The 26,754-nt window shown below is 40.8% G+C and overlaps 1 protein-coding gene across 1 annotated transcript; it reads left to right on the top strand.

The window, feature by feature from the left end:
- Positions 1 to 461: 461 nt before the first annotated feature.
- LOC308280227 (ankyrin repeat domain-containing protein 10-like) lies at positions 462 to 25,395 on the top strand (the record flags this gene model as incomplete). Its single annotated transcript, XM_080720489.1, has 6 exons — positions 462 to 662; positions 3,705 to 3,857; positions 11,241 to 11,332; positions 20,747 to 20,994; positions 22,249 to 22,498; positions 24,840 to 25,395. 6 exons carry the CDS (start codon positions 462 to 464, stop codon positions 25,393 to 25,395), a joined length of 1,500 nt encoding a protein of 499 aa, XP_080576615.1.
- Between the last annotated feature and the right edge of the window lie 1,359 nt (positions 25,396 to 26,754).

Here is a 26,754-nt window from a genome sequence, read left to right as displayed (position 1 = left end):
AGACAGGAAGTGGATCCAATTACCCTTCAAACTACAGGCGTTGGACTCAAATTCAGTATCACCAAGTTTACCAAAATTGCGGTACTGCACTCGCACAGAACATTCTCGCAAAGGGTTGTCTGCATGAAAACAGGGTCTGTTTGCCTTATTAACTCGGAAAAACCATCGCAAGCACGACTCCCGAGTCTACGGCTGGTTTATTTTGAAGTCCACCACCGGAAACCTTCTTTGCCTCGGCGTCTCACTTGACAAACACGACACAAGACGGGTCGGTGTGCGTCTTTCCTCATTTTCAGCGCACGCCGCCGGTGAAGCTGCCTGCCCTCCATCATCACTCCGGCCGGGAACGGGAAGAGAGCGAAACAAAGACAGAGAGAGGACGCTTTTTCTAACTCACCCCCGCCGCCAGGTTACATTTTTTTTGTACACTTTTCTTCGTTATTCCGGCGTCATTCATCGCCATGTCCGTCGGAGTGGAGTCGTCGGGCTTCTCCAACGAGGAGATCCTGAACGTGCGTTTTCCTCTCCACCGCGCGTGCAGGGACGGCGACGTCGGCGCCTTGTGCGCGCTGCTGCAGCGCTGCACGGACACCGCGCACCTCAACGCCGAGGACTCCGTCTACGGATGGAGCCCCATCCACTGGGCTGCGCATTTTGGAAAGGTATTGTTAAATGTTATTATAGGCCGGCGTTTCTCCATCTTTTTGAATTTGAAGGTCTCCCCTTTAACACTGACAGTGTACAAATGGAACCAAATGTTCCATTTGTACACTGTCAGAGTTACAGACCTGTATTTAGACCCACCTAAAGGAGAGTCCCCGGAATCCACTTTGAGAACCACTATTATAGGCTACGTGTAGACATGAACAAAAAGAACATTATCTGCAAGCCAGTGGTGTAAAGTAACTAAGTACATTTACTCAAGTAATGTGTATTTATGATGACCAATTTTGAGGTATTTGTACTTTACTGGAGTATTTCCAGTTTCCAGTAGGCTACTTTTACTTCTACTCCACCACCACATCCCTGAGGCAAATATTGTAAATTTTACTCCACAACAATTATTTGAAAACTTTAGTTACTAGACTACTTTTACTTTTGGTTGGTTAAGTACATTTTGATACCAATACTTTCGTAGGCCTACTTTTACTCAAGTACATTCCAGAATGAATTCCAGACTTTTACTTGTAACAGTGTTTCTACATTGCAGTATTGATGCTTTTTTCCACCACTGCTATCAAGTATCAACCTGTCTCAATGTGACTAGTTGATAGCTTGTAGATCCATTATTTCTATTTTATTTTATTGTAGGCCTAGTTTTTACAAAGAGACAATGAATTTGAAGACAGTGCAGGTTTTAATCGGCTGTTGTGATCTATTATTTGTGCCGGGATAATGATTTACTTGCAGAGGGTTTTTTCCCTCCTCTGCTCTCCCTGGTTTATGATGATGTTTCAGAGCTTTGGATTGGTTATGGCTGTAACCAATGAGTGCCCGGGCGCCAAAACAAACCCAAGTCAAATAAAGAAGCCGGTCTTCCTCTTCCTGACAGAATCTGAGCCAAGATCATAAAACACCACAGTCCGTTTGTCTTGGCACTGTGCCAGCCAGCCTTGTGCTGGGTTGCTTAACCCCTTCTGCTCAAGCTGTGCAGTTTGTGAACCACGCAGTGATCTGACGACTTTTCTGTGAAAATCTGTGACTCGAGGTGTTAGTTTTGGCCTGCAGGGCCAGTGGTTCAGGAGGGTTCATACAGTTCAGTACGATTTCAGTTAAACCACATTTTGAGATTTTTCCTTCTGTCATTATTGAATGAGGAAGTTGAGTATTTGCTGGTCTCTCCGGTGAGGGGAAATTACTTTCCTGCATTTGCCCAGGAGATGGCTGCTCACAGTGCTCAGATGGCTTAGATTAGAAGATTGGTTCTCAACCTGTGGGTCAGGAGAACTTTCTTGTATAACTGCACATTTAAGTGAATGTCCCCCCCAGATTAGGGATGCTGGGGTTCAAAACCTTGTCAAGAAACAGATCCAGCATGTTTTCAACTATTGGCACTGACCTGTGGCATGTGCACGACTGTTTGCAGCACACTGACTGGCTTTCTTTCCATAAGAAAGAAGAAAGTGTAGTGAAATGAAATGAAAGCTAATACTAGTCGACATCCGCAGAGTTAGTAGTTTTCACAACTTCACTTGAATCAACAAGCATGTTACCGTGGCACAATGGGGAGGGTAGGTAAGACAGAACTTTGTGTGTGTGTGTGTGTGTGTGTGTGTGTGTGTGTGTGTGTGTGTGTGTGTGTGTGCGCGCATGCGCGTGCGTGTGTGCGTGTGCACAAACATGCCCATGTCCAGCATATCGTCACTGTCGCGCAGAAACCTTGTATCTCCAGGTTTCACATTTAAAGTAAAGTAAAGCCCTGCTCATACAAGACTGTCGCTCAAAACTAGTGAAATTAGCAGATCTAAAAGCACACAACGCCTCGCGGCACGAGGCATTGTGTGCTTGTAGATTGGCTATTTTCAGTATTTTAAATCATGTTTTTAAATGATAAATACAAAGCGAACGATTTTGGACATACAAGGTTTTCACCTAACAACGACGATATTGACAAGGTTTCTTAACCTTTTACTGAGGTTATTGTACTGTATGTGTGTAACTGTAGCACATTTCACATGATGGTGGAAACACGACAGAAGATGGAGAGGAGAGAGGGAGAGAGAGAGTTATAGGTGAGGTGTGACAACTTCCATTCTGTGCCACAAGAGACCACCATGAAGGATACCCATTTGTTTGACAGTTGATAGTCTGTACATACATACCCATTAGCAATAGATGTATTCATGCATGGTGCAGATGTCTATTGTCAGGCTTGATTTGTATTTATTCTTACGTGTAGCTCCCTATTCTTACATGTACCTCTGTGTTTCACACTTCTGTTGCTGCTATGACACCTGCATTTCACCAAGGTGATCAATAAAGGTTTGATCCTGTCTTTGTTCACCTCAGGGGTGTTTTTGATTGATTGATTGAGTATTTTATTAGATAAAAGTGGAGAACATAACAAGTATAGTCAACCATTAAAAGAATGTAGTACAGTACAAGTACAGTTAAACACACTGCCACAAGGAACGTCCCAAATAAGTATTTTTACGGTCTTTTTTACGTCGGAAGTCCTAGGTATTCAACTCATGGATATAACAAGTTTTAAAATGTAACTTTGGGGTAAAATGTTTTCTTTTATTGCACTATATGACATGGTGTCCATGTTTGCCAGGAAAGTGGTAGCTCCCGCCAGATAACTTGGGGAGTGGCAGTGTCTAGGACTGTACCTTGGGCGGGAACCCAGTGGGAAAAGTCATTCATGGGTATTTGAACTCTGTCCACACACAGTGACAAGTGGCCGCTGGCTGGCCTCTTGTAATACAATAACCTTATTGTATACAGTTATTGTTATATGGTCACGCACATTTCCTATGACTGACTGCAGCACAAACAATGTGAAATGTCACTGGCAGCGGTTTGCTAATAGACTGACTGTGGTGCCGTGTGACACAATCTATAACAAATCAATAACGGATGTGTGCTGTGCTCTCAACGCGCAGTGAAGCCTTTTAATTGATTTTGAGCCGTGCAGAGTCTGCATTCCCCACACTACCTTCTTCCTCATCTCACTTCTCCACTGTTTTTTCGTGTACACACAGCTGGAGTGTGTCATGCGCCTGGTGCAGGTGGGATGCGAGGTGAACGCCATCACCACCAAGTTCGCGCAGACACCGGCACACATCGCCGCCTTCGGGGGTCATCCCGAGTGCGTGCTTTGGCTGCTGCAGGCCGGGGCCGATGTCAACAGACAGGTGGGTGTTCTCCGACCTCCGTTCAGAAATACTTTGAACAACGTGCATCTTCTGCAGGGGTCTTCAGCTCCAAGGAGCCCCTAGCTGAGAGAGTATGAAGCAGGGACCCCCCGCTACATATTGTATAACATTGTGTTGTAGATTAAACCTTTTCATTGATTTCATAGACTTGTTTGACAGCACTATCATCAGTAGTAGGTTGGTTTCACCTTAATGTGTATTTTCAGACATTTCACCAACCGCCAATTCTCTTTTTTCCCCTCTACACCAAACCTCTTTGCCGAAAATAGCGTTGTGAGCTTGTAGATCTGCTATTTTTGATTAATGTTCCACTCAGAATAGGGATGCTTTCACACAATTCGGCGGTCCTCCTGTAGCAACGCTGAGGACCCCCTAGGGGTCCCGGACCCCTGTTGAAGATCCCTGATTTACAGTAGAAAAAAAAAAAAAAATACCAGTAAAACTCCCTAATAACACAAACTTTAGAAGGCAATCGTAGCCAATCAGGAGGGAACTAGCCCTTACCCGTTCAAAGATATGAGCCTCGAAATGATGTGCAGTGTGTGGATTATGGGATGTGCACTGTGCACACAGTATATGAGGGATGGAAAGTAACTTTAACTGGTGCTTGCATGCTAATATGTAGGAGCATCAATGTAAGAAATACCCGTTCCATTTAACGGCTACAGAGATACTGTGTACCGATCTGCATGATTTTGGACAACATCTTTAACAGGGCCAGAACCACCCCCCCCCCCCCCCCCCCCCCCCCGCCTGCCCGCCCGCCTGCCCGCCTGCACACACACACACTCCCCCCCCCCCCGTGTGTGTGTGTGTGTGTGTGTGTGTGTGTGTGTGTGTGTGTGTGTGTGTGTGTGTGTGTGTGTGGGTTTGTGTGTGATTGTGCATGGCCTGAACAACAGCGCCCCTCCCTTAACATGTGTGGTCACAAAAGGTACTGTAGGCTAAATAGATATAGATACACCATAAAAATGCAATTATACAGCATACGATTTGTGAAAGTGACAAACGGGCTTCACAGTTATGTCAGGTGTGTTCATATGCTGATGGTGATGCGATTTCAGATCAATTGCTCCAGCCACTGAGGAGAAACGCGGTTTCAGACAGACAGACACTCAGACAGACAGACAGACATTCGGAAAATTATATGTTAGATATGGGAAATGGGACAGATCCATGTTGATGACATGACTTTAGAGATACTGTGTACCGCTTTGCGTAATATTAGGGCAAAATCTGTAGGAGCAGTGTCCAAAAATGTGTTTTGCAAAAATCTGCCTCATGGTGGCGCTAGAAGAGGGCCATGTGAGAAATCAGGGCTGGAGGTTGTGGTTTGCCAGCCAAGGAGTGTGTGTGCAAAAATGATAAGGTGGAAAAAGTTCGGCAGTGTTCAACTCTGATCCATGGAGCCTGCAACACTGGAGCTTTTCATTTTATCCAACCAATCAGAGAAGACACCATGTGAATAGGGCTGTCACAATTATTACATAATCGTCTAATCGTGATTATTTGACATTATCGCAATTATTTTGTCATAATCGTCATAATCGTGAATGTTGAAAAATGTCCAAAATAGTGGAAATAGCAGATCTACAAGCTCACAACGCGTCGCATCGCAACGCGTTGTGAGCTTGTAGATCGGCTATTTCCACTATCAAAGTTATTTTTTAAGTAGTAAGTCAGTAATATGTCAGTAATTTATTTGTGTATTTAGGTTATGTGTCATATCTGCCATGTGCAATTTCAAAGCCTAAAAGCCAGACAGAAATGTAATTATCAACGACAAAAACACAATTAAATCGTTAATCGCCAATTATTTGAGTGACAATTAATCGTCATGTAAAATGTCATATCGTGACAGCCCTACATGTCACGGTATGACACTTACCCTGGCACCGAGGATACCATTTACCGTAGTTGACTTGTTGTAGTACTGTATAAGGAGAGAGTATCAGTGCATGCTGCTTGCATGAAATCTTGAGGAGATTCATTAATTTGCCCAGTTATTACAACATGATTGCATCCAATCTACAATGTTCAGCAAAGCATTTGCATTTAAAACTTAGTTACCAAATTGCAAAGGCTTTATACAGAAATCTAAAATAACATATCTCATCCCATATGGACATGGTTAAGCCTTTTCTTACTGCCAATTATTTTGGCAAGTAGCGATTACCAAGTTGGCAGCATTGATGTTGGCGAACCTACAGTATTTATGACCAAGAAACAGAGTGAGGAAATGGGTTTGTGGCACTGAAAGTTATATAAGCTCACTATACAAGGCTGCTGTTGACTTTATGAAATATTTAAGTTTACATGTGCATTCCAGACTAGACTGAGGGTTGACATTGCAATATTATCTTTGCAATGTGCAGTAATAATTTCTCCAGATATGCAGATCTGACTATGTCCAATAGTTCCATTTGGAAAGAACTCATCACTGTAGCAATGATTAGAGATTTGAGGGGGAATACGTTGTACAATACTCATTCAACATGTCACTTTTGAATGCAGAATATGCATGCAAGACCAGTTACCAAGAAGTCTTTACATCGCTATATTTATCACAGGGACTTGGTTTTCTACGCACCGCTAAAAGTATTATTGTCTCCCTGCTCTTCTATTGAGACATAGATCCTTCTTAACCAGAAACCAGCGGTCATTGTGTGCTCAGCTGAGAGCTGGTATTCTACCTCTTGCTATTGAGGTGGGGCTGTGCCAGAAGAGAATAGGATATGCAAGCAGTGTACTGTATGTGACCTGAAAGATGTTGAAAATGAATTTCATTTGATGTTTTATTGTACTCTGTATGACGATTTGAGGGTTCCTTTGTTTGATGTTATGCAAGAAACGAAAACCTGAGCTCTTCAGGGAAGATGATGGCCAGAAGTTGGAGTGGTTGTTTAATTATGAAGTCTTTAAGACGGCACATTTTGTTTCTAGAGCCTGGAGTAGAAGACGCTCTCAGCTTTTCAGATAGGCTCAAGTCAGGTCTCCTCATTATGTTTATGAAATCTGCCATGTACAGTAGGAAGCTTATTTGTTTTATCATTGTTTTGAATTGTTATGTTGGTTCAAAGTTAGACATTGCAGCTTTAAGTCATACTTTGCAGACAGGCGCGATTTTCTGCACGGAAAAAACAGACAATTGAATTTTTTAAAAGAAAATAATGATTCTCTATGACCTCATGCACACCTGCTCCGAATTTGCCGTGCGGCAAGTGCGTTTTTTCCCAATCGAACCCAGTTCGATTTGTGCGTCTTTTCGCTTGCCGTAAAAACTCATCACTCCTTCTATGACTCCTTTTCGGATCCGCAGCGCGGATTCCGCACAGCATTGCACACCAAATCCAATGCGTTTTAGTCATGCAGCAAACAGAAAAAACGCAAAGGTTGAAACTTGCGCATGTGTGCAAAGCCCTTAACTGTTGCACCTGTAGCTCAAAGTGACTGAAGGTCTTCCAAAACAAACCTTTATCACACTGCGATGGGCGACGTGTCGTGCGTACACGCTCTGCAATATCAGCTGTCAGATACAGTCCACATTGGCTCAGTGGGACGTCCGGCTGCATGTCTGTGACCTCCCATTGGTTATGGATGCAGAGGAAGCTCTTTAACATGGAAATCGGATTAGTAGGTCACCATTGCGTAACCCCTCTCTACTTAAGCCCGTCCCATGGCTTCTAACGACATATTTGATGTTATAATTATGCGGGGACAAACAGGCGCAACTGCTATTCCCCAAGGTTGATTTAACCTCGATTGATTATTAATATGCCAATAGTGATCCCAGTGGGGTGGCAAGGAGCCAGATGAGACTGGGTTTATTTACTTGTTGATCCGGGGGAGTGAGTGACGCTTGAGGTGATGCCGCACGATTATGCGTGCAACAGTTAATCAAACTAATCAATTTAATTGATCGTAAGAAATTCTCCATTTTAATAAAGTTATGGATTTTTGGTTGGGGGGGGGGGGGGGGGATTTGGAAATGTATGCATTTCTTTTCTCTTAAATACAGCAGCATAAATGGAGTCCAATAGGGCTGCACCAATTAGCCACTTTTGGCGTTCCTATTATGAGCATGTTATTATGGGTGAAAATGTTCAAACAATATACAAATGTTTTAGCGTGACATCGTTGAATGACAGTATAAACTAGTATAAAGTAGGGCTTAAGTGGTTAATCAGACTAATCGATTTAGTCAATTATTAAAAAAAAATTGTGTTGATTTGTCAATAAATAAATATAAATAACATATAAAAATAAACTTCTCGATTATTCGATTCATTGAAACGGTGATCGATAGAATTATCGCCAAGAGGAGTATCGATAGTTGCAGCATTATTACGGTGACACATGGCACAGCATCCCAGATTACTCTTAGAGTTGGTTCTCAGTAGAAGTGTTCAGGCTGACCTACATTCCAGCAACCAGCAGCGCTGCAGAATGGTGGCTCCGGGGCAGATAAGCCAAGTGAACGTGCCAACCAATGTGTTGGGCTCTGTTATGAATGGAGGCAGGGGTGTCGCACCAAATTCTGGGCCCTGGGTACAAGGATTCACTGCGGGCCCCCTATGTTCTTCATAGGGGGAGGGGGTTTAACCCATTTAGACTGTTAACACATTATTACACATTATTTTGTGCTTAAACTATTGAATAATAGCAGATATACAAGCTCACAGCTCAGCACAGAGTGTTGCACTGCAAGCTTGTAGATCTGCTATTTTTGAAAAATCGTGATTTCTTTGGAAAAACCTATGTTTCTATGTCAGTGGTGCTCAAACCTTTTCATGTGAAGGACCCTCAAAATGATATGTTACAAATGTTCGCTTTAAAATACATATATTCAAAGATTTGCACACATTTTCACGATTTTTCAAAAATAGCAGATCTACAAGCTCACAGCGCGGCACTCGGTGTCGTGCTGTGAGCTTGTATATCTGCTATTTTTCAATAGCTAAAGTATGAAATAATGAAGGCCCCTCCACCTTGGGCCCTAGTAACTCAGTCCCATTTCCCCCCTCCTTGTGACGCCCCTGAGGGGAGCTCGTCGTGCAGCGGGGTTGAAGAGTTCAGTGCCGTCCTCATGGGCCCGCTATTTCCTCTGACCCTTCCAGACAGAGCTTTAAACGGCAACATCACTCATATTAGGAATTAATTTATGTTACTCTCATGGTCAAGGACAGTCTTATTGAGTTGCTGTGAGTGTGATCACATCTTGTCTCCGAGTAAACCAGAGGACAGAGGGCCCTTCTGATGGGCTCAACGTTCTCAAACATCTTCGTGTAAAGTACCTCCAAATTGATATGTATTTGGCCACAGACCCTCACTTGAAAACATCATGTGCCAGGGAGGGACCCCCATAAGAGATGATTTGTCAAAATGTTTTGAAAAAGCAGATACAGTATATAGGCTCACATATAAAAGACATGGCATCGCGACAAGTTGTGGGCTTGTAGATCTGCTATTTTCAAATAACCGAAAAATAATATAGGTTTAGCTTAACTGTCTATAGTGCAGACACTTAAGCTAAACCTATTTTATTTTATAGTTTTAGTTACTCATTTTGCTGGGGACCCCTTGAAACCTCCTTATGGACCCCTGGGGGTCCCTGGACTGGTCTGGAGTGCATAATTTAGGCCCTCTTCTTAGCATTCCACCTTTATGCCGTCACATTATCCTCCAGCCAGGTTAGTTATGACTATCCTTCGCTTTCGTCTGCAATGTAACCTTCAGTTTTACGAGCAAACACTGTACAGCTTTGGTTCAGCCTGGTAAACGCAAGCAGCCGACACATCATAATGGTTTATCTCACACAGGCATTGTCTTCATTTAGTGATGCGTTATCACAATTGTTGATGTCTTTTTTTTCTTTTTTTATCCCATGCCAGAGCTAGGGCTGTCACAATTATGACATTTTGCATGACAATTAATTGTCACTTAAATAATTGCGATGTTATATTACATGGTAGATATGACACATAACCTAAATATACAAAAGAACATTGATGGAAATAATCACGATTAGACGATTATATAATAATTGTGACAGGCCTAATCATCATCTGGCCATCGTTACTTGCTCAAACTACATTTTGTTAACACATGGTCATCTGGTGGCGCTCTCCTGGCTCTGGAATACTTTACGCAGAATCATCTTCTTGTGGAAGACTTTCTGCTCTCTCAGGGACGGTTGCCAGTGGCAACCGACTCTAAATGAATGCTCGCCATCTGTTAATAGTTGCAGCGAAAAGCTCTGTGATATGCCTTTACTGTCCATCTGGAGCTGTGGAGCACTCCCCGAAACCAGAGAACAAGAGAGTTTTAGTGAGTGTTTTTAATTCCAGGTATAAAGTCCCAAAAGTTGGGATTCAGAAACTGTACATGTTTAGTGATACATTCAGGATTTAGAACTGTACATTTGGGGCTATAGTGGACACACTTTCTTGTCCTCCGCTTTGCAATTCACATCCATGTCTCCTGGTCTTCACGTTAGCATTTCACATGCCTAATTTACACAATTAGGTGCTGTCAGAAAGGCCAAAAGGAGCAGTGGCTGCTGAAAAGAGAGTAACGTGGTCAATTGAGCGAAGAATATTGCATTATTAACTACACGTTTAGCACTGACAGCCATACGTTTACATTTAATTGGTTGCTAGGGCCATGACTACCGTATGTGTTTTATTGCCAATATTCATTAACATTTTTATTAAGCACTTTATTAGGTCATTTTTTAATTAATTAAATTAATTCATAAAATAAAACTATGAATCGATATAGTTAACTGCTTGTTATACTGCCCTGTTTTAAATAGACAATCTACAAGATCTAAATGCACCACAATGTAAGGCATCGCAAGCTTGTAGATTTGCTATATTCTTTTAATGTTAGATTTTTATTCCCTACAATGACATACTTGCCGCGCTGCGAGCTTGTAGATCTTCTATTTTTGAAAAAACTTGAACATTTGTGCAAGTCTGTGAATATTTTTGACCCGATTCTATAAATGTCTTCTACCGGTACATCCTTCTAAGGTTTTTGAAAAACACTTGTCAGTAGTTCTCAAACATTTTTCATGTCAAGGACCCCTAGAATTATATTTATTTGGTTGCCGACCCCTGTCTCGAAATATTATGTATCAGGGACCCCCAGGAAGCAACTATTTGAGTTATAAATGTTCTCTTTATATATATATTGCAGCACTACCAGCTCGCAGCACTGCACTCGGTGCCACACTGTGAGCTTGTATATCTGCTATTTTTCAGTAGCTAAAGTATACATTAATTCCAGGTCTTATTGGGTCGGGCTGCAATAGTGCCGGGTGTTCAACCTCTACTTTGTTTTTGCATTGTCTCTTTTCAGGATTATGTGGGTGAGACCCCCATCCACAAGGCAGCCCGGGCAGGTAGCATGGATTGTATCAAGGCACTCTTGTTGCAGGGCGCTAAGCCGCAGTAAGTACCCCCCAGAGTCTGTCTTCTGTCCAGCAGTACACTACACTCCAGACTCTACCATGTTAAGGTCTGACACCGCAGCAGCAATGGTATTGTGATCTAGAGGGACTTTTGTACACAAGGCTCAGTCCTGCACTTGGTGTATTTTGGCACATACTAATAAGCAGACCAGGAATCTACGTTCTAGTCTTTAGTGTTGAGAAATATATACATAAAATTAAAATATGAACTAGAGGGACTAGTAATAAGTACAGACCAGTAAAATAATCTAAATGTAGGATGGAACAAAAAATCATACTCAATCAAATATATTAATATTTAGGCTATAATAATTCTATGTAAAACAAACTATTTAAGAGTCTCTCTGTAAGAATGTAATTAAGGCAGAAAACGTCACATTATTTTTTGCATCGGGTGGTTAACCTCCTATAGCACATTTGATCCAAATACAGATAGATACAGTAGACAGATACCATAGTTTCAGTTAGCCTAGGCAGTCAGTCTTTCTATCTTTCAGATAAACACTCTGAAAACGATCCGAATTTAATATGCAGCTGTTGTCACTATAGCTGTAGTGCGGACTCTGCCATCCAATTTGGTTACAAAGATTATTAAGATGACTTCTTATCATTATAGTTATCATGCTTGGTGTGAACGCCACTTTACTTTACAGCCTTTACAGTTAATCTGTGCTTTGTTGCTACTTTGGATCAGGCTACTGTAGATGGCTTTGTAATATATACATCTGGTGCTTAGGGGCTGGGACAAATGGAGGTCTGTAAGGATTTGGCCGGGCTGTGACTAGCCCTTAAGCTCATTTATATTTCTTGGGGGAAGGGGGGCTACAAATCCTCATTGTAGAGCTCACCTAGGCTCCTCCTTGAGAGTGAGTGAGGATGTTACATATCAGAAGAAATGCTTTCACAGGATTATTATGCTAATATGCCAAGGTACACTGACAGTGTCCCTCATCAATACAATTGTTGCTGTGGTTGTCATTTCTAAACTTTGTTTGTTTCTAAAGCTTGTTGATTTGATTGTCTCAGTTTTAGGTCAATAGCCTATCTATATATTGGTGTTGCTGTTTGACAGGACATGGGTCAAATGCAAGATTTCTTCCCCTTTCACTGTTGTGGCCATTTCAGAAATTGCACATTTGGTCCTTGAAAATATGAATTTGACAATCATTTCATTACCACAAATGAGTGAAACTGCTTGGTTTTCAGTGTATTGTTGAGCCATCATTACATTGCATATACGAATTTGTGAGCCATCAAAATACATTTCAGAGTAAAATGTAAAGTTACTAAAAGTTTGGACCTCTAGTTTGACCTGCTAATCTTGGAGTTGGAGCCACTTATGCATTCTAAGAACCAATTCCTGTACATGTTAAAAACAATTGATCTAGTTTTGGAGCTTTCAGTTTACTTGTACTAATAATAACCCAGAATAAAAATACAAAAGCTCTCTCACCATGGACTAGTATCCCAAATATTTCCCATGCGTTAGGTTTTTAATTTTAATTAATTTTAATTTTAAAGAATGTTTGTAATGACATATTACTCCCTGGGGAATTGATTAATTTAACCCATTTACACCCGAGGCAGATTTTTAAATGCAGTCTAAACAGTTTTTAGAAAAACTTGTGTTGCTATATATTTAGCTAAAATCTAAAATGACACAGATGCTTTCCCAAAATGAATGGGTTAACTTGGATATTCCTTTAAGAAATATGCATTTGAACCATGCTCCTTTTCAAACCTGCTGACTTAAAATTTATTTTAATAAGCGAGTTGTGTTTGTAGTTTGTTAGTTAGTTTGTATAAATAATTTGTGTGTTCAATTCAGTTTTCTTTAACAGCTTTAGCGATAGATAATTAGTTCTCACCTGCCGCATGTAATAAGGAGGTAGCATTGACGCTAAGGCAGAGAAGCTCATGTTTTTATTTTGTTGAATGGCAGTCAGTTAAAAATCTTATAGAGATTCACAATAATTGGGACTCGGAATTCTAATGTCTGTACAGTTCCACATCTCCATGGCTAAGAAAAACTGCTAAGTGTAGGCCAAGGTGAAATCCACAACACATGTTACGGTGAAGTTTGACCTCCGATGCTTAACTAAGGAGGAGTGGATACAGCAATGTCTCTGGAGGAAGGAAAATCAACCTTAAAAGGACGACATGCACAGCTGCAGAAATATTAAATTGATGAACTTGGGGGTAAAGGCATAGTTTTAAATCTCCAAACAGCTTTAAAGGTGTCGTTTAAGGACCTTCTGTAATGCCAGTATGCAGTGACTAATATACTGTAAATGTAAATGTTGCATAGCAACCGCCGGGTTTACTTTCATGTAGAATATATTCAGTTCAATATTCAGTTTCAATTGGGATGTGTCTATGGAGTTACTAAAAGTAATATCTCACTCCTGGCCATAGAATATAACTGAAGGTATATATACCGGTAACACCTAAAGGTGAACAGCAGCGGCAGTGTGATATAATGACATATGATAGCCTAAAGTAAACAATAAAGTCTCCACAATGGTGGTTTGCTCCCACTCTTCAGGTGACGGGATCAATGTTTTTTGGTCATTCTGATCCAGACGTGATCGAAACATTGACCGCAGGTGCAGTGTGCAGACATTATTGATTACTTTATGCAGATTTTCAGTTAGTCCTGTACCTGGTTATTAGAGTGGATGCTCTCATGAAATGAGACACTATTTATTTAAGCCAAGCGACAATTTCATAAAGTCATAATCACAATCTACCAGCTAGCCAAGCCATAATTTCATAAAGTCATAATCACAATCTACCAGCTAGCCAAGCCATAATTTCATAAACTACCAGCTCAGCATGCGTTGCAATGCAATATGTTATGGGCTGTTATGGGTCATGGGATTATATTGTAAGCCCCTGGGGGACTCTGGTCAACAAAGTATCGAGTTTAAGTGGTTCTTTAATTCAGTTTTCACATACTATAGGACTGATGTCCCGAGCTAAGCATGCTCTACTGACGATAATTTAATAGCAGACTCACAGCAAACACTCTTAAGAATTTTTAAATGAAGAACATTTATTTTGCGGACTGTTTCTTAAGACTCAGTTATTCTGCATCCAAAACAACCATGTTATCATCTGTTCCGATAATCACGCCACGTCTTTTGTTGTTTGGTGAGATTCATTATATTAAAGTAGATGCTATGCAATGATTGAATGACAAAAGAAACCCCAGGTCTAGCACTGTTAATAACTAGCTATCGACCTACAGAGCTGTTTTACGTATTTATGATATCAATTTCACTTGCTTTTTAACACAGCATTCAAATCAAGACAGGCTTTCATATTTTTATCTCATCAAATTCTGTCATTTTGAATTACTTGTCAAGTGCTCTGTGGACATAATAATACTTACATGATCTAGAAGCTCAACTAAACCCCTTCCCGTACAAACAGACTGAGCCATTCAACCAAGTTCAGATGTCTACACTTTAAGTGTAGACATTCACAATGCTCTTATCAATGATACTACTAATAATTCATATTAATACATTTATTTCTAGCTCTCATTTTAATCAAAACTAAAGGTGACATGTTTTATTTAATCAAACGTTATTCCAACGTCAGGGAAAATTAAGTAAATAATGACTGCTGTATTACAGAATTATTATTATTTTTTTTTTTCCATGAGCTTTTCTGCCTTAGCTAACCTCAGACATAATAAAGGTTCCTGTGACAGTCAGTGATGAGTGAACAGCACTTTCTTCTACTATTGTTTTCACATTTCCTTGTTTACATAGGACTGAAACTGCTCTGAATGTATCAATGATTTATTTACAGAACTGTTTAGTCAGGTTATATAGAAATGGCAGTTATAAGAATCCAACTGAAAAAAATCAATGTCCTGGCTCAGAAAGAAAAAAAAAGAAAACAAACAAACAAATCCCCTCCACGTTTTGATGTTTTTTACAGCTACTTGAATTTGAACATGACTTGATTTTCTCGAGTAATCCCAGAAAAGAGGGGAGCAATCCAAATAGGCACTACTGCAGAATCTGCCACAAGTGCTTCAGCGAACATCTTGCAGTGTTGCCATTGAGTGTTCTCACTATCGCTTCCTACAGCACTCTGGCAAACTGTCGAGGTATTTTCCTGCAGTGATTGGTTTTAATGCTAGGAGAGCAGCCATGATAGCCAATGTCTAGACCTGCATGCTTTGCTTAGACATCTGTTAATCTTTGTCCTAATTCAGATACTGTGCAAACTAACTAACAATGGGGATTAGCAGCGCCCACGCTCTGGCCTTAGATTATAAGACATGTGTGCAGTCTAGGCTTAATAATTACTAGGCTTTAGAAGGAGAAATAGAGGGTGGATGAGTGCAAGCTTTGTTTTACACCAAGGATATGCGTCAAATTAAATGCTTCCTTTTAAACAGGTTCTGTCTCAACTTGAATGACTGGATTCAAGCCGATTATGAGATATCATTTCAGTTCAACCACTTAAACCTTAGACATAGGCAAAAAACAAAACGACAACAACAAAAAACACAAAGTGCTGCACTGGGGCGCGTTGTTAGCTTGTAGATAGACATTTTTCAGAATAATATAGGCAACAAAGTCTTATGCAGACCTGACTAAAGCTTAGCTATGGGTGCGTAGGCAGGAGTGAACGTAATTTCAAACATGCACAGAATGTACATAGGACCCGCACACCATCTTCAACTTGCCTAAAAAATAAATGTTTTTTATTTTTCCTATGTACATTCTTTGCATATTTGAAATTCAGAATCATTTAGAAACCTTTTGTGGTTATATCAATATACTTTAGAAAACTTTTGTGGTTATATCAATATACTTGCAACGTTCCATGTGTAATAGGGGAATAGATATGTGCAACGTTCCACATGTGGAATAGATACGTATGTGGCATGTACATTTAATTTGCCCAACTATCTTCACCACGCCACCATTTTACTGGTGTATTATTGTGCACAGTTTTTGATAGTTAAGATATACCTTATATGTTGAATTAGGCACATGACTGGTATTAACTACTGTAATTTACTATAGTTGAAAATGAGTTAACTTCTCATTTTGAATAAGAAATAGAAAAAAAAAAAAAAAAAAAAAACATTACCTCAGGTTTAGAATCTAGATATTTGTTATTATATTGTGGACTATTTGGAATATTATGTATTGCCATTTTAATTAAACCTGCTCAGGTAATGGTCACGTACAATAATGTCTTTATTGAGAAAGAAGATGAATATATTCATTATATTAAATCAATATCTCACTTCAATAGAACAATACTAGTAAGATGCCTCAGGGCGACATACGACCTTGCTCTAAAGGGCGAGGTCGCGCCGATTCTTGGCCATCTGGCCATCTGGCCAGTGATGTATATCTGACCAGTTACCCGTATATGGAGACCCCTGCATAATAGTCAACAATGTGATGTCAGAAAATGCCCATATGGGCATTACCAAATATGGGCATTCCCAGATATGCCCTTAATATTGATGACATCGGGAAAGGGATCTCCATTTATGGGCATAAAACGGACAAGGACGTAATTAATTTGCAAGTGTGATCTGGGAATGTTCTGACATCACATTGTCGACTATAGGTATATGGGCATAAAATATATGGGCATAAAAGGGACATCAAGCCAGAGTGTCAGAGTCACAGACAAACCCATAGGACCACAGACAAACCCATAGAATCACAGTGTCAGGCGTGACAGAGATACGTGGACAAGATGTGCCGGTTTTCATAGTATACTTGCGACCAACGACCTACGGTCGCAATCAGAACCTGTTGAGGAAACATTTAATTTGATATAGGTGTAAAGTGGGATTATGTTTACATTTGATTTATTACAAAGTAGTTATTTGTGGTGATTTTGTTTTATTTTCTTAAATCTGTCAATGCATTTTCTGTTTCATTTGTTGTTCAGATGGTCAGATGTTTTGTCTTAAACTGTGCCTAATCCATGAAGGACGAATCTCTCACATCGTGTGTCTTCTTGGCACACAACAGCCACTGTTATGGATTTTGACATACAGTAAATGAATGTTAACAAATCAAATAAAGATATTGTAATATCTATTGATCAGCCATTGGATCACCGAAGTCATATGACACCAAGAAGAAGTTTCATATTGTCGTTGTCGGGTGGAAACCTCTATGTCCAAAACTCTTCGTTTTGCATTTATCATTTTAAAAATGATTTACACTAGTGAAAACAGAAGATCTACAAGCACACAACGCCTCGTGGTGCAAGGCGTTGTGTGCTTGTAGATCTGCTGTTTTCACTACCTGTCCTACAGCCTTGTATGATGAAGCAGGGCTTTACTTAGCGAAACAATGTACAAATGTGAAACTTGGAGATACAAGGTTTCTGCCCGACAGTGACGATATGCTGTTTTATGCACCAGGCGTTAAACAGTATAATTAGTCTAAGACATTTGGGCATTACAGTGTTTACAAAATAAAGGTATTGGGGGTAAATGTAATGGCACAGAAATTAAATAATTAAATTCAATCTACAGTCAGTTGTTAGGCCATCTCTACTGAATATTCAATGAAAACGCAAAGACTTCCCCCACATTTGAGACCAGTCATTCAACTCGAGTGGCATTTCCATATTTTAAAAACATAATTATTATTATAACAAAATGTATTGGTATGTGGTAAAAGGAACATTTTGTCGTGAACGGCATTGTATTGGCACGTGGCGATGAAGAGTTTGTCCATTCATGGATTTTGAGCAGAAAGCACTGCAGTGGGAGATGGTCACTTGTCATGAATATGTTAAAGCCATAAGAAGCATTTATTTAATGTCTCCAAGATGTGAATCATGGTCCTTGTTCAACTCTAGAGTTTGTATACGCATACGGCACCGAAGATATTTGGTATACTATAGAAGGAAGATTGGAGGGGCACAGCAACCCCCAGGTGAACCCTGGTCAACAAAATCTATAGCAGGGGTGGGCAACTTTGATGATGGTAAGGGCCACTATATTTCCATCTTCACTCCAGAGGGCCACATAGCATATTGCCACGTCCTACTTTGTCATTCTAGTATCTCATACAAAAGAAGCAAAAAATAGCAGATCTACAAGCTCAAAACGCATCGCAGCGCGATGCGTTTTGAGCTTGTAGATCTGCTATTTTTTGCTTCTTTTGAATTGGAATCCTGAGTAATTTGTTGTTATTTTTTTATTGGAATCCTGAAATGTAACATTTTTAATGATATACTCATGTTAACTTTATGAACTTAAATACAAATACATTGGACATAAAAGAAGACATTTTAATACTACTATACTAGTCATTAAAGTTGTACCATGTAACTTTTTTTATAAAACAAATCTTAAAATTGTCCTAACTCTTAAATCACTAAAGTTTTAGAACACCCACTCCGTTATTTTCAGCTTCTGAAGCCTTCTCTTTATATGTTTTCTATGATCCTGACCGGGGTCCGGTTTTCGCGCAAAAATTACGTCATCATACACTACCGGCCAATCACAGCGAGGGTTATACACTGCCGGCCAATCACAGCGCATCTTGAAGTGGGGTCGCTAGCTATCACAATAGGGCGGCCATATTTGTAGGCGCCCGTGTGTCTCTATCTATACTCGGGTGAAACACTCCGTTTCTCCGGAATGCCTGAACGCACAGGAACCAGGGACCCCTCTAAAGATAGATCTCGGCGAGGTGGAGGCAGACGCGGGGGTGACGCGGGGGTGTGAGGCCCGGTCCGCGGCGAAAAGCGGCCGAAAGACGCGGACGCTACTGACCACTAGTTGAGCAACTTACACAGTATAGCTTTAAGCTACTAATATAGACTGACGGAATTAAAGCAGGTCATGTTTGGAATTGTAACAGCTGAAATCAATAATATATCAGTATTCCGGTATTAACCTGTGGGCCGCATTAAGTGAAGGTGGGGGCCGCATGTGGCCCCTGGGCCGCCAGTTGCCCATGTATGATCTATAGGGTTTACGCTGTTAACCATTGGATGTTTTATAGAAGAACTGCACAACTTTGACATATTAATGTATTTGACAACAGAACATCTTGGTGATGTTTTATGCCGTTAATCTGATTAAGAGGAAGATAAGAACATAGCAACATTAAGAAAGCTTGTGGCATTGTAATGATCTCATCCGCTACTGGCCTAACATTAAGATGCCAGTGGCATTTTTAGAGTGATCTCATCCGGAACTGGACTGAAGCCAAGCTCTTAATGGGTTGACCACCGTGCTGCGTACATTGCTGGTGGGTGGTACTTGTACAGAATATCATGACAATGTAACTCTTGGTCAAGTCAGTAATGGGAGTCAGCAAGAGCAAGAAGGCATTATGCTGTTGCTAATGCTATATCTGTGAGTTATGTCCTGATAATTCAGTCAAATCACATTTATTTTTTACAGCACATTTAAAAACTAATGCACCTGGTTGTGGCTGGTTCGATTCCAGGCCAGGGTAGCAGTGTCGATGTTTGTCCCTGAGCAAGACTCTTAACCCCTAATTGCTCATGCGCTCCTTGTGGGCAGCGAATCAGCTGGGTTGGGCTGAAAATACAGAATTTCCCCCTCGGGAGGAAGTAGGTAACTATTATTATTATTAAAAACAACAGCAGTTGACCCAAAGTGCTTTCCAAGAGGTAATAGCAACATATAGACCGTAGTCTATTCACAAAGCAATACTAATAAGCCAAAGATGACGAGATGGTCATTACAACATGGATTGGCTGTCAGTTGTTTAGTACAGTGTAGCAAGTGACATTGAACAAGTAATTGAATAATTCACTACTATTGCTCAGTGACTTTATTGTTATATTGTGATGTGGAAGATATTTTTGGAAACTGTTTGGAAACTGGTAGTTTCAAGAATTTCCTTTTAGGCAAGGCAAAGGCATTTCAACTATTTCAAACAATTAAAAGTTCTTTACAGGAAAATGTTACGCATTGACACATTAATGTTAAATGTTATTAAGAACATCTCAATGCAATACAAGAAAGAAATAGAATGTAATTACTATGCAGAAGAAAGTATTTTATTAGTAAAAATCTAAATCTGGTTGGTTGGTCGGTCAGAAGAAGAGAAGTTATGGCCATTGAATCCAATTGCTTCTGTGTTGGCATATTCATTGATACTAGATCCTCTCCCATTGCAATATTTAGGGCGGGTTTCCCATCCTAATTTGTATGTAATGTTCTTATTTAAGTTATTATCAGTATAAGCCCTATACACAGCCTGGGGACAGTAATAGAGATTTGTCAAACAGAATAGACAGAAATAAGAGTCATCTAGAGACTAGGTTGTGCAAGCCATGTTAGAGCTACTGTAGCTAACAGCAGTACATGGCAAGACGGTTAAGATCCTTTTCTTCCATTGCACAGCTTGAGGAACGCCAGTGGGCTGACGGCTGCAGACCTAGCCCATGCCCAGGGCTTCCACGAGTGCTCTCAGCTCCTCACCAACGCCCAAAACCATCTCATTCAACTCAATGGATTCCATGCCAATGGAACCCTGAATGGGAACACTAACCTCTCCCAGGGTCAAAGCCTCCTTGCCAATGGTGCGGCCAGCAGAAAGAGGCTGCTGAACGACATGGAGACAGTCCACGTGAAGAAAGCCAGAACTGATGGTAAGCATTTATTTCTTCAGCCAGACTTAAAGAAAAAAGCCCACTGCTTTCACATGATCTGTTGTGTCACTAGTAGATGAGCCAAATAATTTAATTCCAAATTCAGTCAAGCTGAATAATGATTCCCATGAAAGCGCCACGCATAAAACACTCCACCCCTAAAGCATATAAGACTTGGTTATATAGGAATATAGGAAGTGGTTAACACAAGTAGACAAATGTGCAGAAAGCTTTAAGTTACGACAATAGATATTCTAACCATCGTTAGAAGAATAGAGAAAAGGGTTCCGGACCCTCAGGGGGAAAAGGGACGGTATATGTATGGTAAAAAAAACATTATTAATGACAAAGTTAAAAGTCAAAGTATTTAGACCACAGGGGTCTTTAACAGGACACGATGAAGGCCGATGTGATGGAAACATTTAGACTTTTAACTTTGACAAGACATAAATTAACATTTTCCTCACCTTTTGTCCTGAGTGCCCCGATCTTTATTTCCCGTTTAGCCAAGAGCATCTTCCGGCCTATTTCATTCTCCGTTCATTTCTTGTTTTTAATCGTAGGAGGAGTGTTTACAGTACATAAGAAACTCATCTTGTCTGAAGGATTATAAAAGGTTTATAAAAAGGATTATAAAAGGTTTCGAACGGAATGAAATGGAATGGAACTGTTTTATTCTGGGGCTCCATGCCAACGCAGCTACTGTGATTTCCCTCAACCGAGGTGTCAGCCCTTCAAGCCATTTAGGACTAAACGCAAATCTGTGTAATTTTAGATTTTAACCACTTTATCCATTGTTTTATGCTTTAACTATTAAAAAATAGCAGATATACAAGCTCACGGCGAGCTTGTAGATCTGCTATTTTTGAAAAATGGTGAACATTTGTGCAAGACTTTGAATTTTTTTTACCCGATTCTATAAATGTTTTATAAATCCTTCTTCTAAATCAGTGGTTCTCAAACTTTTTCATGTCAAAGACCCCAAAATGTACATGTATTTGGCCGCGGACCCCCATCTCAAAATATGTTGGTAAAGGGACCACCCAGAAGCAAATATTTGAGTTACAAATGTTCGCTTTTAAAAAGATATATTCAAAGACGATTTTTCAAAAATAGCAGATCTACCAGCTCGCAGCGCGGCACTCGGTGCCGCGCTGTGAGCTTGTATATCTGCTATTTTTCAATAGTTAAAGCATTCAATAATTCTAGGCCTAAATGGCTCTTAAATCCAAGTTCAACATTTCCTCCTCACAGTTGTGGACCTGTCCATGAGGATGCTGCAGAACGGAGGAGGCGGTGAGGAGCTGGAGAGCATGCACGTGGAGTCCGCACAGGACGTTCACTCAGGTGGGACTCGCCTGGTAACATGTGGGCCTGTGGTGTCTGGGTCAGAGGAGGACTGGGGGCCGATGGAGAGCCCCTCTCACGGCCCCAAAGAAATGGAGAACTCCACCACGGCCTCCATACAGATCCCTTATAGCTGCACAAATTCCTACGCTTATCTGTAATGGGCTTCATACAAGCCGAACATGCTACAGTTTTATAGAGATATGTGTATGCTGGGTTCGATATGGTCTTGTGTTAAGATTTATGGCAAGAAGTAAGCTTGTTTTATAACGTTGAAGACATGTTGCTATTAGGGTTGGGTGATGAGAACAAAATCAGATATCATAATAATATGTATAACCAAATACCTCAGTATTGATATTGTAATGATAATATATTGTGGCAATATCTTTCATTTTTCAAAAATACCCAAAATATGAGCTCTATAAGCTCACAGTTTATAGATCAACTATTTTTGGTATTTTTGGAAGTATTAAATAAGGCCTGAGTGATTAAAAGCAGGAAGACATAACACTTACTGTATGCCATATCGCGATATTACGATATCCAAAGTCGCAGACGAAATCCAAGTCTCATATCACAATGTCAATATAATATGGATGTATTGCCCAGCCCTAGTTGCTATACAATGTTATGTTAATGTTGATCTCTAATGTTTTTTTAAGCAACTCTTTCTAAGCCATCCAAACTGAAAAAAGTATGCATCTGGCATGTTCATTGTTCAACAATCGGTTATCTTGACATGCATACTAATGCATGGAAGACTTGTGCATTATCCTCATTTAACATTGAAACTAAGGTTTTTGATAACCTTTCAGTTAGTTTTCTGTGCCACCTTGGAATTTGTTTTTGCACTACGGTCTTTGTCCATTTTTCTTTACTGTCAGCTTGAGCGACAGTAGCTCAAGCGAAACTTAACTTAGTCCACGTCGAGTGGATCACATTTGTTTAATGGACTCGTCTGTCCCATCTTGTTTCCATTTTGATTGGTTTCATAAACCACATGGCATGAAACGTGTCTCATAAGTTTACACATTCCATCCTCAAATTGATTTATAGACATTCTTTTATATATATAATACCATTTTGTAGTGTATTTAGTGAAATGTAATCTTTGCTTGAAAGAATAACGTACTTAAGGGGCGGCGGGTGTGATGCAGGGGTAAAGGTTCCCTCCCACCACCGCGGAGGAGGTTTGATTCCTCCTGGGTGAGCGTGCTCCTCCAGCACGTGTTACTGTGTGTGTGTCCTTCAGTTGAATCTCTTCAGTGTCAGGGGAAGAGAAGCGGTTGGCGACTCCCACGTGTATCGGAGGAGACATGTGGTTGTCTTGAATGTCTACACCAGTGGTTCCCAAAAAATGGTCACGAGTAAATACTCCTTGTTTCCCATGTTAAAATCCCCCAAAATTAAAAAAGAAGAACTAGTGAAAATAACAGATCTACACGCTCACAACACGTCGCGATGTGATGTGTTGTGAGTGTGTAGATCGGCTATTTTCACTAGTTTGGGTCCAGGGGACACATCAAATTTCTCTTTTGGGTCTCGAGGTAAAAGGTTTGGGAACCATGGTCTACTACACCTTTCCCAAGATTTTGGCAGTGACAGGGACTACATGCAAGGGGGGGGGGGGGGGGACTGACTAAAGATGTAATTTCAAAAGGGAAGCTATTATAAGTGAGCCCATTTTGCACTGTGAAGTTGATTGTAGAAATAATTATAAATGTAGCTTGGTGATTAAGTGCTTTTTCTAATGTATGGCAGAATAAATTTCAATATAAAATACAGCTTTTTTTATATGCAACCTTTAAGCTAAGTTTTTGGGCTTGTGCAATGCTAAAACAGTTATGCATTGTTTATGACTAGTTGTCAAACTCACGGTGTAATGTTGAATCAAAATTAGCAATGAAAGGCCTACTCTGTTTAAGAAATAAAGCAAATTATTATACCATATGATTCAGTTTAATTCTTACTACCAACATTCACTTTGTTCGGCCTGTAAGTAGTGTGTTTGTGTGTGCGTGTGCGTGTGTGTAGATATGGGTTGTACATTGATAAAAAAAAAAAAAACATATTGGTTATTAGGCTGCAATCTCAATATATATATATATTTATATATATTTTTTTAATTATTTTTTTGTGTCTTGAATTGCACATTAATTATCCTTCTGCTCAAACCTCTGTAGCAAAGTGTCCTGTGAGATGCCACAGCAAAGTTCTACTTTTGCTATAAGACTGCCCTCTAGTGGTTATACAGATCAGGGACAGGTGAGACCACAAAGACTAGGTTGCAAGACAGTAAACTGACCTGGTATTTTGACTACTACAAGACACAGGGACAGCAAACCCAGCAAACTGGCAACTTTTCCAGAATGATTATCTGGACATGGACAATATGTGCAAAAACAAATTTGTACTGGCTTTATTGATAGTTTCCAAAAAGATCAACGCCTTATGTTTATGAGGAGACTTGCTTAACTTTGCCATGAACCTGCTAGGCTGTATCTATGGATGGACTTTTCACTGCATCTCTTCACCACTGAACCTGACCAATGTCTCCTTTTGAAAACGGCAGAGGAGGACCCCAAAGCCACGTCCAACGGTCATAGCCTCCCCAACTCTGGCTCCACCAACGGACACTACGGCGCACAGCCTCACGTCAACGGCTCCAACGGCGTCTCTGCACAGTGGAGGTCGACGAGGACGGCGGCGCCCCCGCGGTCCGCCAAGAGCGAGCTCTCCCTGCCGTTGACCAATCAGGAGTCGTCGTCGTCGGGGCAGACGGCCCTCGGCGGCCGCTGCCCGACCGACATGTGCGGCTCGCTGCACCTGACGGAGAGCCCGAGCAGCTGCGTGGCCTACCGGCCCGCCTGGGGCATGATGGGATCGGACGCGGGGGACTCGCTGCACTACGGCCACTACCACGGCTTCGGGGACACGGCGGAGGACCTGACGGAGACCAGCAGCCGCCTGGAGCATAGCGGCAGCGTGTACGCCGAGCAGCACTACAACCAGGCCATGGTCAACACCATGCAGCTCTTCCACGGTTCTTAACCCGTTAGGACCTGGAATTATTTTATACTTTAGCTAATGAAACATAGCAGATATACAAGCTCGGTGCCATGCTGCGAGCTTGTAGATCTGCTAGTTTTGAAAAAAGTTTTTTTTGCAAAACTTTGAATAGATATTTTTCAAAGCAAACTTTTGTAACTCAAATCTCTGCTTCTCGGGGTCCATGGAACAACATATTTTGAGATGGGGGGGGGGGGGGGGGGGGCAAATACATGTGATTTTGAGGGTCCGTTGACATGAAACAGTTTAAGAAGCGCTGATTTAGAAGAAGCTTTATTCAAATTACAGTATTTATGGAATTTATAGTAGCGGGTCCAAATATTCAAAGACTTGCACAAATGTTCACATGTTTTCAGAAATAGCAGATCTACAAGCTTGCAGCGCGGCACTTGGTGCCACGCTGTGGGCTTGTATATCTGCTATTTTTCAATAGCTAAAGCATAAAATAATGGTCAAAGCGATTCAAGTCTAACGCGACACAGATGCGTTCCAGGTCTTCAAGAAAAAGTGGAGACACCTAGCCTTGTCTGAACCACATGAACCCCACTGTCCCTATTCCAGGGGCAAACGTTTTTTCCAAAAATAGCCGATCTACAAGCTCACGAGGCGTCGCCATGCAACATCTCGTGAGCTTGTAGATGCACTGATATTTGGTGTGGAGGGAGAAAAGGAGGTATAGACCCATGGGGTGCACCCCAGTCAACGGGTTTTAAGTGGTTAGTCAGATCTACGGCTACAGTTGCGTCCCAGTTTCTGCTTTAGTCTGCCTACCGTGTTTTTGACTTTGTTTGCACTGTCTATGGCAATTGAGTTTGTGATGTGTTGTGGCAGATGATATCAGTCCACCAGAAGGTAACATAATCACCTTTCAAATGACCTCAGTCCAACTCCCACATTCTCAGTGCCCCGGGACTGTTCGCCTTAAACTTAACAGTTAGGGAGTTTGTATTGAGATTGATATGTCCCATATCTACCAAAGGAAAGAGATAATACTTTGAAATTTCCCCCCCTTTCTCCTTGAAAAGTTTTTTTTACAATATTTATGTTGAGTTCCAGAGATTGTGGTTGGGGTAACCTAATTGTAGTTGATATTGGTGGATGCGTAACTGCGTACTGTAGGCCTTTTGCAAAATTGCAAAATGTATGGAAGAGATGTAAAGACATTTCTGTCAGCACTATTAGAACTGAAGGGGAATGTTCTGTAGACTAATGTATGTAATGGTAGTGTGTGTAATTTGCTTAGGGTGGAACAGTTTGTGTTCAATAAAACTGTCCCATCTGCTATGCCATGCGTATTTTGGATTGCATATGTGAGTGGGGTGAGATTTGGTTTAATTGTGG

The sequence above is a fragment of the Nannobrachium achirus genome (assembly GCF_963921795.1).
Source record: "Nannobrachium achirus genome assembly, chromosome: 24".
Lineage (NCBI taxonomy): Eukaryota > Metazoa > Chordata > Actinopteri > Myctophiformes > Myctophidae > Nannobrachium > Nannobrachium achirus.
Note: the sequence above shows the minus strand (reverse complement) of the source record. Positions and strands in the feature narration are given on the sequence as shown.